The sequence below is a fragment of the Cyrtonyx montezumae genome, unplaced genomic scaffold (assembly GCF_038088225.1).
Source record: "Cyrtonyx montezumae isolate F1298 unplaced genomic scaffold, pur_monq_1.0 scaffold_4, whole genome shotgun sequence".
Taxonomy (NCBI): Eukaryota; Metazoa; Chordata; class Aves; order Galliformes; family Odontophoridae; genus Cyrtonyx; species Cyrtonyx montezumae.
Window position 1 is genome coordinate 8,128,815 of NW_027072045.1, and position 17,767 is coordinate 8,146,581.

Genomic DNA, 17,767 nt, shown 5'->3' on the forward strand with positions numbered 1-17,767 from the left:
ATCAGTAGTTAGTCACAGGAGACAGGTTCACTTTCTACATCGTTGGCCTGCGCTTTACTTATATTCTATATCACATAAGGTCAGATACTGCTTGATATTCATACACCCCACATAGCATAAGAAAAGTGCAAAGATCCCCTTTAGCTCTCTAAACTCTTGCAGCCTACATAACAATTGTCTGGGGTAGAATTGGACACATTAGATCTTTTGATACTGGAGCAAGCCCTCCCCCCAACAAATATAAAGATTGCAAAAACACTCAGATAAAGACAAAAAAAAAGCATAGAAGAAAAATAATCAACTCCACATGCCATCAACTATGCCATCAATAATACAAAGTATTTTACACCACTTGCACCTGAGTTGAATAGTGGAAAAGAGAGGGAGACTCTGTCAGTGCAAGAGAATGATTCATGTGACCACTTTGTCTTAATTACTCAGAAGAAGCAGTTTGTTGCTGCTTAGTGCAGAACAAAGATATCAGCGTCCCTGGACAGAAAAAAAAATAGCTGCCGCGGTGGTGAGGATGATGAAGACTGCCAGAATGACGATCAAAATTCGGTTTTGGATAATCCTGGATAAAAACAGAACAGATAAAAAAAAAAAAAAAAACCACAGTGAAAACAGTGGAAAATATATTAAGCAATACAAAGAGGTACAACGATAACTATCACAGAGAAAACTCATGGGACCACAAATTTAGGTTTTCTGACATCATTCTGCGTATCTTGACTATTTTCACTTCTCTCCGTTCCCAGAACTCTATACATTTCTTTATGAAACTATTTAATTTGACTTTGGGATTGAAGAAAGAATGAACCTGTCCTTAATTATGCACACAGACACAGACATATTAGAATAACTGAAATACATCGTGCTAATATTAATATTAACCTTCTAAAACAAATTACACTATCAGTCCTCAGTTGATGCAGTCCATGCAGGGTGCTCTGTAGTAGTAAATACCATTACATTTTTAAAGCACATTCTGAAAGCTTCACAACTTTTTTTTTTTTTTTTTTTTATTCTGAAAGGAAACAATTTATTAATTTTCAATGGATTTTATTATCAGGGTACAACATTTCAAGGAAACACATGTCAATGAGGTACTTACTTGTACTAAAATATCAAGGGAAAAGTATGAAAGATAGTTTTGAAGGAAAGGATGATATAAAGAAGCAAGTGTCAAACTGTGCAGCTTATGTTGTAAAAGCATCTCCTGTCTCTGTAGCATACCTTTACTTGCGGTAATAGGCAAATGTTGCATTTACTATTTAGCATAAGAAAGTGGAAATTGGTGATAATAAAAAGATACTAGAAGAAGTATCCTGATATCCTGGGATATCATTTCTGGGAGATATCCCTGATTCTGAAATCAGACTTCAGATGACTCCATATTTGGCTTGAAATTAATAGGTCATTTAAAATGGATAAATCAATTAACATTGGAATTTGAGGTATTTTACAGAAGGATTCTGAACTGTAAGAATCCGGTGTTTGCTATTCCATTCTCACAGAGGAGGAAGAATATTTTCATAGGCAATTTGTGACACAGGAACTTTTGCAAGATGTATTTGTATGTGAACTGTATTATCAGAATTGGAGAGAGACAGCAAAAAAACAACCCCAACCCCAAACCAACAACGGAAGAACCCCAAATTATTTTTGTTCATATTTTGCTGTGTTTTGTTTTTTCTTTTTTTGTCATGCTTCTGTAAAACAGAATATAACAAAGGTTTTACCAACCAAATAATGGTACAAGTAAAACCGTGTTTTGTGAAATGCACTGAGTGCAAGGCTCAAACTTGATGAGAGGGAATGTAATGTGCACAAAATGAGCATATTTCATGCAGTGAGAGGGGCAAGAAACTGGAGAGCTGAGGGGAGTTTTCCTTGGAAAGTGTTTTTCATTTGGATGCGGGTGGATATACATATAAATTATATTGGAAAGCGGAAGGAAAAATGCAGTTTTAACCTACTCCAGCTCCCTCCATGCTTACCCCCCACCTAAAGAAAAAGCAGCAAATGGATGGATGCAAACTGTCACATCAGACAGACACCCTCCCCTGTGACACTCTAAAAGGACTAGCTCTCTATCCTCCTGACAGGTTACAAAATGATCACATTTGCTGACACGTCTTCCGCAAAACTGCTTTAGTGTTTGTGTCCACTTTCCTAGCAGGAGATGAATGGGCTGCTTTGTCCTCATTTATCACTTAAAGCTGAACTAAGATCTGTCTCGTTTATTTTTCCCTTCCTCAGTAGAAAGGCTCAACCACAGCATTAATTCTTTTGCGATGACAGCTAATTCAAACTTAACAGGCAATATTTACTCTGCCAAAAGGATGAGGAGGAGGGAAGGATGTTTCTCACTCTTAGGAAAGAAAAAAAAAGAAAAAAGGAGAAAGAAAAAAAAGTAGCGGGCTAACAAAATAAAGCTAATTAAGTGCTTTTGGTTCTTGTTGGTTTGCACTTCAGTTTAACACCTGAACTTACAAGCTTCTATTCTGTGGCAGGGTGTGACATTCTCTGCCAAACACCTGATAACAAACGATCCGCCCAGGCAAATGCATGAAAACCAGAACATTTATTTACTCACTCACCCTCATCACTCCTGAAAAGATACTCAGCAAAATTGAAACTCAGCAGTGAAATAGATTAAAAGCATGAAAAGTTTTAAAACATTCAGCCTTAAGTAATACACAGTGCAGCTGGCTTGACAACCATTTTATTTGTGGGATGTGGGCCCCAAGGCATCCATAATGCTAATTTACAAAGGATTAACTGTGAGTGAAACTCGCTTAATCTAACACATAGTTAGGCAAAGGCATACATAACATACCGAGTGTTTAAATCAACTCCTATCTCTGGCCCACCGGAAAAGCATTTCATCATCTGAGATTTAAAATCACAGCAAAAAATTAGAAGAGGTACCAAATCCTCCAAAAACTTTATTTTTAATACTCTGGCAGCGCACATCCAATTGCGAGATTATTTAATCCTTGTCCACGTCTCTAAAATCCTCATCAAGAGAGCACTGAGCAAGGCATGCTGCCACCTGTATCTGCTAATTGAAGGTTCACTTAGAGCGAGAATTGAGGAAATACATATCAAAGTTCAATTTCTAGGAATCTGAATTAGTCTGCACACTGCAGCAAAAGAATATCATATTAAAAGGAACAAATTAATCATGAAATAGGATGGATGTTATCAACAGACTCCTACACTGAAGCATTATATACTTTTAATATTCAAGCCCACAGTTAAAGATTAATTTTATATCTTTTTTTTTTAAAGAATAACATTAAGTTTTACTGTTTTACTTTCAAGTGAGGAAGTAAGACTAAGCCAACTGCAAAGTGTCAGGAGGATGTGGCTCCAAGGGAGGCAACCAGCAGCAGGATGGATCTGTGGAGGGGGGAGCAAGTGGTGTGCATGACGCTGATGCTGGGAGCCACTTGTTCAGGTGAGGGACACCAGTTCTGGGCGTCAGCACATTTCCAATCTCCAAGTCAGTAGGCAACAGCAGCCCTCTGGAGTAAAGAAAATATCAAGAGGAAAGGGGGTTTGGAGTGATAGATATACTGCAGTCAAGCCAGCTCACAGCGGTAGAACAATGGTTGGCATTGGCAGGACCCATCTGTAGAGGAGCCTATAGTACTGTCACAGCCAGACACTGCCAGTGGGCATTGCTCTAGGCAAAGCAGCAAGGAATTTAAGTGGGGGAGGGAGTGATCACACCGAAGGGGAAGAAAATGGAGCCTAATACTCACTACAAAAAATCCCAAAGGCTAACATGCTCACAAGAAGCAGATGATATTCTTTTATCTCTACTACACCTTAAATTCGACAAAAATCTGGTGAACGAGGAAGCCCGGTTTCTTCTTTGAAAATGCAAAGCATGTTTACAGGGTAAATAATTTAAGAAAGAATACATACTTGAAAGAAGACACCCATTGAAACATCCATGGCTAAAATGCCTGAAGGCAAAAACTTGTGCATTTGCATGCTGCATTTTATTAAGTTAGCACACTGTAGCTTTAAAAGAATGCATGGCCAAATTAACTGGAATGTGTGACTGAAACATCAAGGATTCCTCAAGTTTACATTATGAATCATAGCACTGTTGATATGAGATGAATTAACCATTTAGTCGATGCAGCTTATGCACTGAATTCACACCAAGTTCTGCTGGAGCCGGGCGTGCTGGAGCTCATTAACAGCCAATATCTGCTGCTCCTTTCATACTTGGGACTCCAAGAGCACAAGGGCTCATTCTACTTTTAGTTAGAAGAGATGAAAAATCTGCACTTTTAAACCAAGCTCCATCTAGTTTATCATGGACAGCAGCCCAAAACATTTGGGTGCAAAACCACATAGAAACAGTAACTAAAGCAGATGCAAGGGTAGCATTAAGCGACGCATGAGAAGAGCATGCTGGACAAACATGCTGGGTTATAACTGCAGAAAGTGCATCCTGCTCCTGTTTAGTTTCTTCTGCTCCTCTTTTCTAAATGCCTGACCCCACTTCCTGGCTTCCCACCACTGGAGCTGCCTCTGGAGCTCATGCTAGCTTTCTTCTACTGCTGATCAACCACATGGGCTGCTTTCCTTCCTGGGGAGAGGGATCACCTCCTCCCACATACATGGAGACCATTGCTGTGGAGAACAAGTCCCACAGCCATTTCCAAACACTGATGCACTTGGCAAATCTTCCATACTCGTGCCACGCCAGAAGTTGTGCTGCCTTTCCACACCACAAAAACCAAAATGATTCTCCCTTCTCCGTAGCTTCACACATGCACACACACAATGGCTCTAACTCTGTGCCACGTTTAGATCTGTGCCTTATAAACACAAAGCAGTTCCCCAATAAGCTTTTGCAAACCTTACATTAAGGATGCCAACCGTGTTTAAACCTTTTTACAAACCTGCATTCATTAGCAGGGAAGTGCACGACATCTATATGGGTTCAGCCTGATGTCTTGCACATGTCTTAGTGCCTGATTGACCAGCACTGAATAATGATGCCTTGCCATTAAGCACTGATGCTACAATAACAATTGTCATGAAAATTAGCAATCATGGTAACTTGTTAGCCAACTACAGATAGAAATGAACCAGTGCAGACTCTGGGTGCATCAAGAGTTTTGTGTGCTTAACTTGAAATAATGAAGGCTACAAATAAAATACTGCAAAAATATCTGAAAAAAATAAAAACAGTCTGGGGGATCAGTTAGCACACATTCAATACAAGACAGCTCTTTATCCTTAAAAAAAAAAAAGTCTTGAAAAAGAGTATCCTCAAGAACACAGACTGATTGATGACGGAGCACTGTCCAACAGTGTTCCACTGTAATGCATGTATTTAAGATTGAACTAGAAGTGATTCCTATGAGTATATTGGACAGAAAGGCTTCTTCTTTGTATGCAAAAATACATTTTAGATGGTCACTTTGAATTACATTTTGGGTACCCCTTCATTTGTAATCTGCAGGTTTTGCTAACATGGAAAATTAAAGAAAGGTGCATATAAATCAGTGCTGACTTTTAAATGCCCAATATTCACGATTCAAACAAACAGAAAGTGTAGGTCTAGTCACACAGGCAAATACGTACCAGTATTTGTGAAATAAATGTCAACAAATGTGAATTTAAAGTAATACAGCCATACTCAATTACCTTCTGGGATAGACACCATTATAACTATATATAAGGACATCCTTGTTACCATCTATCAGGAGCTTTCAGATCGAAGCACTACACCCAACACAGGGGAATAAAATGTTACGATTGGTAAAGCAAAGCCTTAGATACATAATGATAAATCTCTCTAAGTTCAGGGTATCTGGGGGCTCTTCAAGTAACTATTCATCTTTCCCATCTTTACGTTTAAGAATGCTTTTCTTAAATAAAAGCAGCTGAAAAGAACTAGACAGGCTGTGGGAAAACTTAAAGACGTGGCAACCTACTGAAATCAAAGCATAAGAGAACTCTGCCTAGTAAAATTAAAGCTGGTTGGAAATATCTGACTTGAGATGTTACATCATTAACAACAGAAATTAGAAAACAGAAGTATCAGTGAAAAAATACCAGCATAACTTGCATTCAACTCCTCAGCCCTCTTTGCGTTGACCTGGGAAAACGTACTTTGAAAATTCTCAAGCTTTTTTTCCTACCTTCCAAAACTCTGAAAATAAGGCCAAGTTCTTTGTGTTCTCCAGGTGAGCAGAACCAATTCCATTGTAATTGACATTGCATATTTAAAAGTGAAAGGCTCTGCAGGGTGTCAGAGAGTGAATAGGACTCCCCATGGCTCACTTCTTGCCAAAAAGGCCATACTGCCTGGGCTCCCTCCAGTATGGAGACCCACCATTCCCAGTTGGAGCCTACATCCTGGTCCCTGAATTGCCTCCTGAAGGAGTCTCTTCTTGCCCTTGGGCTAGCAGCTCTATTTTTTTATGTGTAAATCCTTGAGAAAATCCATTAAAATTGCTGAAAACTGAGCAGATAATAAGATTAAAGACTCAGAGAATAAAAAAAGATGACATTTTTCTAGGCAAATAGCGGTGTTTTTTGAAAGAGATAGGCCTTACAAGGCAACTAAGATACTGCTGGTAGGTCTGAGGAGTTGTGCAGAGATAAATGCTCTAGCTTTAATGATCAATCTTAAGGACTGGAGCCATGTACTTACAATAACATGGACACCAATCTCTAGTTGTAATATTACACTCAAACCACGTCAATGTCTTTACACCTGGGCCCTGAATGAAAGGAGTCATGTAATAACAGGTGCCGGAAGGTAGACACACTATCCAACTTTAAACATCCAAATTGTATCTAGCTAATCTCTCTTGTTCCCTGTCTATATGAGCTAGAGTCCTGCTCTGAGCTGCCTTCTCTTTTTTCCCATTCATATACGTATCTCAGGAGAATGAGTCAGTTAAATAGCTGCCTCAGTTACATGCACATTCGGTAGGGATGAATCCCTCAAAGCTCAAAGACAAAGTCCAAGCAAGAGTGATAGTTTCCCAAGACCAAATTTGGGTGGGGAAAGCTTGCTAGCTCTGAAGGCAAAATCAACCACCAAAGGTTTTACAATATTGTAAAGCGACTGCAAAAACTCCCATTGATCAGAAAAAAAAAACCAAAAAAAAAAAAACCAACCAACTTCAGAGGTGAGACTCAAACATAAAGCAGTAGATTTCATCAATAATTATACAAAAAGCATCTTGATTCAACATCTGTTAATAGACTCCTAACTTCACATTAAGCTCTAAGAAGAATCAAATGCAACTTCTGCATCAAATGCATCCCTTTTGTCAGGAATTTTGGAGGAGCAGAATATGGGAACTAGGCTCAAGGAACCATATTTTGTCATCTTCTGGCAATCTTACCATTAAGACTGAAAAGTAAAATAAATTTTATAGTATTTAGTAGTTAAAACACTTTCTGAGATAAATAATTCTGAACAGAAATCTTGTAATGGATTCCAAATGTAGCAAAAGCGTATGAACAACACTGGAATATTTTATTATTTGGTGTTATTTGGTGGCCATCAGGATCATGATTACTATAGCTTGCACGAGTTTTGTCTCAGTGAGCTGACAGTCTCAGGAGGTGCAAATAGTACATAGGAGACCACAAGAGTCTGGGGGGAATAAGTGGATGACAGCTTGTTTGAAGTGGCCTGGGAAGGCAAGATATCTACAGAAACGTTTGGAAGACAAATGTATGAAGATTTCAGTGTGGAAAGTGTGAGAGTTCAGAAAGCCTGAAAGAGGACCTCATAAACTGTGGGACCTAGGATATAAAGGCAAAGGAAAGGGTAGCGTTCTACTAGCTGAGGTTTTATTCACTGCCTACTTTTAGAACATAAGGGGAGATATTCGTGAAGGACGAAAAGATCCCTTCTGGTCCCTGACTGGGAGCATTTCTCTGCACCATCCTCAGTGACACAACTTCAGCCTTCTCCTGTCCCCATGTCTGCACCTTCCATGGAGGGAACAAATTAGATTATTACTGTCATTAGGAGGAACAGCGGGTGCTTTCCGGGGCCATGGAAACTCCCCAGCCAAAACTGGAGGGAGATTAATTCATTTCATGCAAAGCAGAGGCAACACCAGATCTCTCTGGCAAGTCTAAAGGAAGATCACATGTGCAGTGGCAACTGCAAGTGGAAGGAGTCAAGGTTGCATTAATCTCCAACCAGCCTTTCTCAGGGTACTGGAGTATCAAGAAGAACAAATGATACATTTAGTCACCTGAGCATGACTAAGAACCATAGGCCCCAGCAAACATTAGGAGTGCTGTAGAAAGAGCTCGGAGGGAGGGCAGATAGCCCAGCTGTCAGAGTAATGGCATTCTTCAGCACACTGGCTGCATGTGGCCCTCGTCCCCAATAGTTGGAAGAAAAAACACCCTAACCCCAACCCCCCTCAAAGCTAAAGCAATTACTTCTTCAACAGATTAAGTGTATGCAAGCTGTAAAATGACAAGAACATACATGATCACACATTGGCTTTCACAATACAGTTAAGTTTACATTCTGTCCAATTTAAGGAAAGCAAAAATGTCTAAGTCTGCATTTTATCAACCTTCATAATCACTAGATCGCACTAAAATATATATATCTTAGAAAGATAAAAGAAAGCAACATCTTTCACCTTCCCTCACTTTAATAACTACAGCTTTTAGGTGTGGTGAAGCTGAAGACTGGACATTATTTTGCTTATGTTGCTCTCTCCTTATCACACTATATTTGACTGGGCATCTTTTTGTATAGAAAGTTTGCTACAATTGTCTTAACAATGTTGACCTCTTTTGTAAAAACCTGAAGGCATCTGCAGCTATTGTTCCTAAAGATGTGCTCTCCAACATGTTACCATTCCATGGCACCTTTTGAATGATAGAATTTTCTTTTTGTATACATTCCTTTTTTTTTTTTTTTTTCGAATGCTATAAAAGAAAGGAAAACAATCATGGCTAAGGCCATTTGTGAGATGGCATTAAAAGAGCCTACTCTGAGACAGATAAAAATAATGAGAATCTTTCTGTCAAGAAGGATTTAGAAAATATCACTAGCATTATTAAAATTTAATTTTTTACTGTGCTTTTTGGTTCCCCCTTTTCCAGTGATAATGAGCAGGACTGCACACCTCCACATTGCTAGTACTTGTTTTGAGCAATAAATTCAGCCTTCCAGTCTGAAGACATTTCAGACAACAATTTTGACTGCTATAGGCTTATTTTTCAACCTGTCCTGTGCTTTGAGTCTTCCTATAAAAACCAGTTCATAAGCTAATTTTCCACAAGGCCAGCGGAACAAATAAAAATCAATTTTTGCCCAACTGGTTCTGAGAAAACCTGGGAATAGTGAAGACAGAACAGTGAAAAATAAAAAGAATCGATGTATTCACAAATGGTTTACCTGATAGAGAACTATCAAATTAGTTGACAGGAGATACTTGCCACTATTAGAGTATTTTCTTTTCAGCATGTTACAGTATTTCTATTAGGGGAGCAGAAATGCCTCTACTTTGTTATGACCTCAGACACCTCGGTTTAATAACCACTCCGAGCCTCCATGCATTCTGTAAAGCTACAGGGCACAAAGTCAAAGTGCAGAAGTACTTGCAGATCTTGCAACCAGAGGGACCTACAGGCCCAACCTGGCTTAGAGTGGGTGTAAGTTTTCATGATCTCAGGGAAAGAGCAAAGATTCCTTTAAGATTTCTGTCTCAGTGAACACAGGGAGACATTCATGACCTTAGGCCAACCTTGTCAAGAGGAATTTGGTCCATCAAGAAGGGAAAAAATTGTAAAACACTGTCCAGACTTCTCTCCCCAGCTGAAGAAACCCCCAAATGTTCAGGAGAACGCTGAAGACCAACTATTTTAATACCCCTTAGAGAACAGAACACAAATTTCTCCAAAGACGGGAATTCCGTTCTAAGACTTCCAAACTTTCAGAACTCCAAGTGCAGCGCAGAACATGGGCTTTAATAGTGTGGTTCAGTCCCTTTCATAATCCTCTCCAATAATTAGGCAAACTCTTTTGAAACTGCGATATTGAGATGGATGGTTGCTTATGTCTGTCTGTCTGCAGTCAGGAAAACATGTCTGAAAAAAGTGACTGAAGAACAGAATCTGCTTTTTGCTACAAATTAAACATCACTCCAGTGGAAATTGTACAAATCTGTAATTTCCATGCTTAAGTATTAGGGAAGCTATTTTTAAGTAGCTGTAATCTTCACCATAGTACGCAGCAGTTTATACACTCCTTCATTTTTATGAGTTGGCATTAAAATGTGACTCATTTTAACAGGAAAAAAAAAGGATTAAGTATGTCAATCTGAAGACAAGCTGCACATTACCTATTTTAAAATATTGTAACACCATGGAGACATCATTTCTAAGGCCAAACAAAACATTACTCAATAAAGAAATGGCATGAAATATAAAATATTCAGCAGACGAAGGGTACTTGGAGTTAAGCAGTTTCACTGCCAGTAAGCAGCATCATAATAAATAACATGCATCTAGAAAAAAAAAAAAAGTATACCTGTTCTTCACTACTCAAGATGTAGCACCTCTGCCTTGGAAACTAATAGAGATACCACTCATCTACTTAAGCACATGCAGGGAGAAACTAAAAACACCACACATTTCGATTCTGAATCTCCTACAACTGATGTTAATTTGCTTATGATATCTGCCTGATTTAGAGCTAATCTTCTGTAAATTAACTCCTAATGCTGTCTGAAATAATCCTCTTAATGCTGGTCTGTCTTGAGTACTTTATATCAAATACCATGAAATATGCAAGCATAAACAAGGCATGCAGTATTTGCAGTGCTGTTGGCTGCTCTCAAATATTTGCTGTGGGCTCATGAAGACACAAGCATGGTGCAGAGCCGTGCTGCCCTGGGGCAGCTCCGGGAAGGCACAGGGGTGTGTAGCTCTGGCTGTCCCTTCCATAGGGCACAGGATGCCAGGACTGTGTCCTATTGCTGTTGGTCACCCCAGAGAAGAGATGCTGTTTGTGTCTTTGCAAAAATGGTGCAGGAAGTGCAATTCTATATTCCAAACCTCCCACCTCCAGCAGCACATGATAATGAGAAAAAGCAAACGGTTTGGGCTTTGAGATTTCAGAATGACAAGACGGGTGTTAAACGGCACTAATTATCAGCTGGAAGCCTTATTTGACAACTGGTTTGAAAAGAGAGAGACAGACAATTTCATTTCTTCAGATGGAGAAATATTTTAAGGGTATTGCTTCAACATTGGTCAACGTAATTATTATTGTCAGTGTGCAAACTCCATATTCAAAAATATATTTTTTCCACTAAATCCACCGGAACAATTTTCTCCCCCCAAATTAATTTAATGATACAGCTGAAAACCTAATTGATATTTGTGAGCAATGCCATTCCAACATATTATTTTCTCAGTTTTTGAAACATAAATGGCAGGCACAAGTTTGACTGAATGGACTTCTTTATATTTTAACAGGCGGTTTATTGGCCCAGACTCCAACATGTAACAAGCACAATTGCAAGAGCAATACATTTTTAATTGAAAAATTTGTGTATTTTTACTATGGAAGTAACTCAAATAACAAGCAACTCTGTCATGTAAAAGGCTTTAAAATGTTTTTATATGTGGAATGTTGTTTAGAAATTACATGCTCACCATAGCAAATGCTTTTAGGAGGCTATTAAAAGAAAAAAGATATATATTGTTTAAATCATACTTTATTGGAGCTTGCTTTTTCAGTACGTTAAAGAACAGATAACGCACAGTGATCAGTGAGCTGTATGTGTCCAACAGCCCTTCAAGAGCCTTGTGGAAATGTATAAAACAAGCAGTGATACAATCCTTTGCCAAACACCGTCATAAATTTTTTATTTGGCAGCTAACATTCTCACTAGTTTTCTTGGCAGCAATTGGGACCTTTAGCAAGAAAGGTGCAGGAGAAAAATACCTTGTTTAGAGATGTTTTCAACACTTTCTGGGATTTTTCAGAACTTCTGCCTGCAGCACATTTTACAACCACGGTCTCTAGTCACCTGATGAGTAGGTGGTGGGTTTAAACTTTTTTTTCTAATATAGACAGCCTCCTACCCCCCTCTGGCCTTCAGCCTCCGATGTGAGCATGGAGGGGGGCTGAGGTGCTCCGCAGAGATACAAGCAGTTGCTCTTCTCTGTCTAGACAAAAACCTGAAAATAATATCAGAATGTACCTCTCATTGCTCCTGATACTATCTGTATCTGATTCCCTGACGACAGAGATAAATGAAAAGCAAACGTGTGCTGATTACTTTCGCGTTGTTTCTTTGGAGATCTCTGCAGAAAAGCCGGTCACAGGTGCAGCCAGCCCGGTCAGCCATGGGCTGCCTCATCAACAGACGTGTGGGACAGAGTTCTGTACCCAGATCTGCACTTCAAGGATCTGCCTTTTGTTTGTTTTCTAAGATGTACTAAACTTGACATCTGATGCACAGCCTTCCTAAGCACACCCAGGTATGCCTGTGCATTGTCTGTGTGCAAACACGGCTCCAGCAGAGCGCTGGTTTGGGCTGCATGGGATGGAATTACAGTGGGCTCTCACCAGTTCACTCACACAGCAGATGTTTTATTTTATGGAGTTTCACTGCTTTAGAATAGAAATAAGATTAACCTACTCTGCATCTAGCAACTTCCTCCAAAAGTTTCACAACAATGAGACACATTTCAGCCCTACGCGTGGACATGAAGGAAATGGTTTGTCTTAAACAGATGTGGACCAGGAAAGGAACATTTTCCCCATTTGCCTCAAATTAGAAAAGTTGGTATTTAATTTTAGACAGCATAAATTGCTTTAAACACAGGCTTAATGGAAATGACGATGCTACACTTGGAAAGGCAACCTAATAGGCTTTCCCACAGCTTGTGCACCAGTTTTGGCTCTCCTGTTTACTAGGGCCATCATCCACCCAAAACCTTTAAAGAGCACACACAGACATCTAGTGGCTGGTGAAAACACTGCAAGCACGTCACTGCGACTGAGACAACTCTACCGGAGACACTGAAGTTATGTCAGGTATGAGTGGAGGTAATTTCGTCTCTGTTACAACTGCAGATGGGCAATGAAACAGGAGAGAACTGCTCTCTGTGTGCCACCTCATGTAATCACGCTGCCTCTGCTGGGTGAGCTGCTCTCTTGTCAGCTCTGGCTCCCCAAGTTTTCCTCAGCACCAATTCATTTTAATTCACATTCTGAGCTTCTTGTGCTTTTCTCTGCGTTTCTCTCTCTTGCTATTATTTTGTTACACTCAAAAATGGAGGGGTTTAATTATGCAAAATCATCTGAGAGATGCGCTTACCGAATGCAGCCTCACACAGAGGAGGTCGATGGGAAAGCCACACAGTAAAACGATTTCACAGAAAACAAAATACACGCGAGATGAAAAATACGCAGCCGATAATAAATTCTAAATTGCTGCTGGAGGAATATGACTTGATCTACAACCCGCATCCATCAATGGAAAGATGGCCATAACTTCAGTGGGGTGCGAGTCCCACATCTGCAAAGGACATCAGGAGGTATGGTTTTGCACAACGCCGTAAGAACCCCGCGCCCTGACTCTGCTCTCACTTACACCAGTTTGAATCAAGCGGTACTCAGCGGTGTCACAACCCGCTACATCTGTGTCAGACCCCGTGTTGCAAGGGCAAGGCTGATGCCAGGAATGCAAAACAGATGTTGCTTTCCCAGTGTTTTCTTGTTGTCGTTTCAGTTGTTCTCGCTGGGCTCTGATTTGATTTTGGTGAATAAAACAGGTCGGCAGGACTTTTCAGGGGGCAGATGGGAGCGGTGTTTCTGCCTCTTCCCTTTTATTTTGTGTGCGTGTGTGAATATGCAGAGAGCCTGAGTTACAACTGGGAAAAAAATCTGTGTTTTTTCTCTTTTTTAAGCTTCATTTGAGCTATGCTGTGTTCCCTTGGGGCAAAGTGAAAGGTAGCTATTTGTGGATGGGAAAAAGGGCTTTTGTGAATAGCAAAACTGCATCACCGAGCAGCTTAAGAAAAAGATTTTTTGAAGTTATTTTTACTACTATTTTAAGAGGAAATGGGGATAAATATATCTTTTTTTGCATGTTGACTCATTAACAAATTTGGCAATAAACACTTTATAATTAAGTCCACTAGTTTACTGCTGTCCAGAAGTTTCTCAATACTCTTTGCACAGAAGGTTTTGGAAAAAGTAGAACTCAGAAACAGCGAAGGCAACTCCCAGCAGCTTGCTCAAGCAAATCTATCAGAGGCTTAAACTCACTTCTGAGCACTGAAATTTGAGATGCCGTATCAAATAAGCAGCTCTTTTTCCCTGAAGAGAAGAAACTGGGTGTAGCTAACCTAATGCATAATAGGTTTATTCTCATTCACAAAACAGGAATTACTTTATGGCCCCAAAGTAAAACTAGTGCAGAAATATACTAGCAGATTTGCTGCAGATGTGTGCTGTGACACGTATGCAGGGAATCTGCTATTAATCACATGCTAAGATTTTAATATTATGTAGGGTAATGCAGGCAATCATTATGGTGAAGGTTCTGGATTCATAAAAGCCTAACCCACAAATGGGTCTTTTAAATTTAATACGTTTGAGCTCGCTCTCATACTGCACCAGCTGAATTTCCCGATTCAACCCCCTCCCCGCACCCTGTTACATACATTTATTTCAATATCTATTGTGTGTTTCTTTTTGTGTTGGTGCTCGGCTTCTTTCACTGTGACACATGACAGTTGTTGGTGAAAGTGCAGCTTTTCAATTCTTTCCTTTGCCAGACTATGACAGGAATGTCCTTGTTAGAGGGGCTGTTTGTGAGACCTCTGGATCTGCTTCTAGCACAGGAAATGGTCTGGCTCGAATGCTGGAAAAGCCATCCTTCACCTGAATCCTTCAAAATGTGTGTCCAAACAGAACTAGAACCTATGTATCTGTACCCGGGTTAGGATTACTACGGACAATTATACCGTGAAAATGCATTATTCTGACAAAGCAATCAATCACATTATTTCTCACAATTTCAGCTCACCCCTAAAATTTTCCTTACCTCCAAAGCCAGCTGGATATTATATTACCAAAGCTGTTGAAAGGGTGTAACACTAACCATGAAGCCAAAGGCCACTAGAACTATGCAATGCATAAATTTTTATTGTTTGCTCAGCATTGAAATCTCATTAGGGCTCATAACTCATCGGCACACTGCAAACATTTGCATCTGCTGATCATGAGAACTTAGAAGGAATGTACACCTTTGGCTAATTTACTTGTTATGTTTTCAGATGAGACTGTGTGTGTGTGTTGCTTTTTACTTCTTCTAAAAAAAAAACCCTCGCACAGTTGCAATTGGAACGTCCACTTTTTAAACTAAACTTTCATTTGCAGTTTCTCAAGGTTGTTCTGTTGCTGGCAATGTTCATGATCATCATTTTACAAAAGCTTCGTTTGACTTAGTATTCAGGACAGTCATTGTTTGAAAACTGTGCCCCATAGAGCATTTTGCTTCATTCATCCTTTCTGCTTTATGCAGTCACATTTTAATTAGATTAAAATTTGTCCTCCAATTAGCTTTCATTAAAGTATATAGTTTACAGCAAAAATCTCCACTGAGTTGTGCTTCAAAACTGTGTCTAAAGTTTAAAATTAAATAACTGTGCAAATGAAGTAATTATGAAGATTATTACTATGCAAAAAACATCAGTCACTTCTTGGTTTACTTCTACATTTAACTCTGTAATTTATTTTGCCAACTTCAATACCTCTGTGTTCTCCAGAGCAGTAATCATAATAATATCTTGCAGTTACAGGATACCTTTCATTCCTAAGGATCCTCAGGGGCCTGATTCTGCAACACTTATGCACATCGGTAGCTCTGCTGAAGTCCTTGAAATGATCTGAATCAGTGCTCCTCGCTCCATGTGCACCAAACCCAGCCACAGGTCAAGTGATCCCATGCCCACGAAGCACGATCATTACATTAAAAGTTCTTTTGCCTATTTCTGGGTGAGATGTAGCAGCTCTTCAATGGCATGCAGTTACAAGACTCAACACTTAAAAAGAGGGTGTGTAGACAGATACTCCACCTGAGTTAAAGCTGAAGAGAAAACTGAGAATGTTGTTATCCAAATCGGAAACGGCTCGGCACAACACAGGCTACATCTCTCGTGTCACTCATGTCTTCAGATTCAACACTGCCAAGTATCAGATGCCCAGTTGCTAATACCTCCTGCACATGCAAATTTACTATGTGCTGAAGGCAATGTAAAGTTTACAGTTTGCAGGACTGACCCTACAACTGGTATGGGCATTTGTTTTGGAGCAATCTCTCAGCTGCACACATGGGACAGTGCATTGGAGCAGAGCAGTGCAGAAATGGATCTGTTTGCAGGAAATTCTCTTCCAATAGCAAACAGCTATTCCAATAGCTATAAATATATACTCGTATATGTAAGAAAAAAATGAGAGCGAGAGAGAGACAGAGAGATGCAGCCAACATTTTAAAACTAAAAATAGAGGCACTTGGGTTACAAAAACAGGGACCTGTCTTTGCTCTAGCAACATTTTTTCTGATAGGAGGAACATAGTTGAAAACAAATATTTTACTGCAAACGAAATGTAGTTTAAAACCATGAGAGAGCAACTTCAGCAAAATGCAGGAGTGTAAAAGCAGTGTTTCCTATTTACTCATGCACTAATTGGTTGAATCATTAGTAAATCTTCACATTACTGAGGTAACTAGCATTATTCCCACTTAGCAGATGGCAAAACTAAAGATTAAGGGTGTCAAAGGCTAGAGGGGAGTTTATAGTTTAAATGCTCTGACTCCAAGCCTTGTATTCAAGCCAAAACCATGCTTCCAAGATGCAAAGCATCCAGCAGCTATACTAATTTTAGGAGTTGTGCTCAGGTCTGTCCCTCCTCCCTCTGCTCCCATTTCCTCTTGGTGTTCATTTCTGCCATCACATTGCAGCATGCCAACCTCAGTTGTGCTGATTCAACAGCTTGTGGGTCCACGTGATTAATCAGATCAAGGAATTGATCCAGGACAAAAAACAAAAAAGAAAACAGTAGAGTCTAGGAGAGGAGAGCTGTTTTGCACAGGATCAATTCTATTTCAAGATCTTGATTCTAGAACAGAAGTATGCATGAAAATGAGAGGGGCAGCTGGATGGGACAGAGCATAATTTTGGGGGCAGAAGATCCCACTGTTGATGCTGAAACGATCACAGAATTGAAGCTTAAACCATCCAGAAATCTTCAAATTTCCCTCTTTCTCAAATGAATTTTATATACTATACTACCTTTGCACAATAAATCTGCACGAAGCAAGTCTGAAAATGGAAGTGTTTCACTTTCCTCAATTAAAACCCCTAACATCAAATTTACCCTCTAAATTACATTGACAATATTGCAGTAATACTGCTCTATTTCCTCAGTGGAGTTGCCATGTTTCATAAAATACGGACAAACTAGTCATGCTTTACATCAAGAGCGCATTTACAAATAGTTTACAAAGGATTTAGATGATTGAACATATATGGAGACAGTTAACCAAATTTAGGAGGCTATTTTAGAATTCTCCAAATCAGTTACTATTGTTTTCTACCTTATATGCAGCTCTAATGCACACCATTAAAACATTCTGCTAACTCTTAATGATTTGTGTTAGCGAAATTGAAAAACAAAAGAAGTCCAAATCCTACATTAAGTAATGTT

The 17,767-nt window shown here is 39.5% G+C and overlaps 1 protein-coding gene across 4 annotated transcripts in view; it reads right to left on the reverse strand.

The window, feature by feature from the left end:
* The window catches only part of VTI1A (vesicle transport through interaction with t-SNAREs 1A), a 250,660-nt gene that overhangs the window by 352 nt on the left and 232,541 nt on the right, over window positions 1-17,767 (reverse strand). For 2 of the 4 annotated variants that reach the window (XM_065746653.1, XM_065746654.1), the window contains one exon: window positions 1-574. This exon is cut by the window's left edge and continues 352 nt beyond it. In XM_065746653.1, the coding sequence (XP_065602725.1) occupies window positions 481-574 (94 nt within the window). In that variant the 3' untranslated portion in view covers window positions 1-480. The remainder of the gene's footprint in view (window positions 575-17,767) is intronic. The other 2 variants (XM_065746655.1, XM_065746656.1) reach the window with 1 other exon arrangement.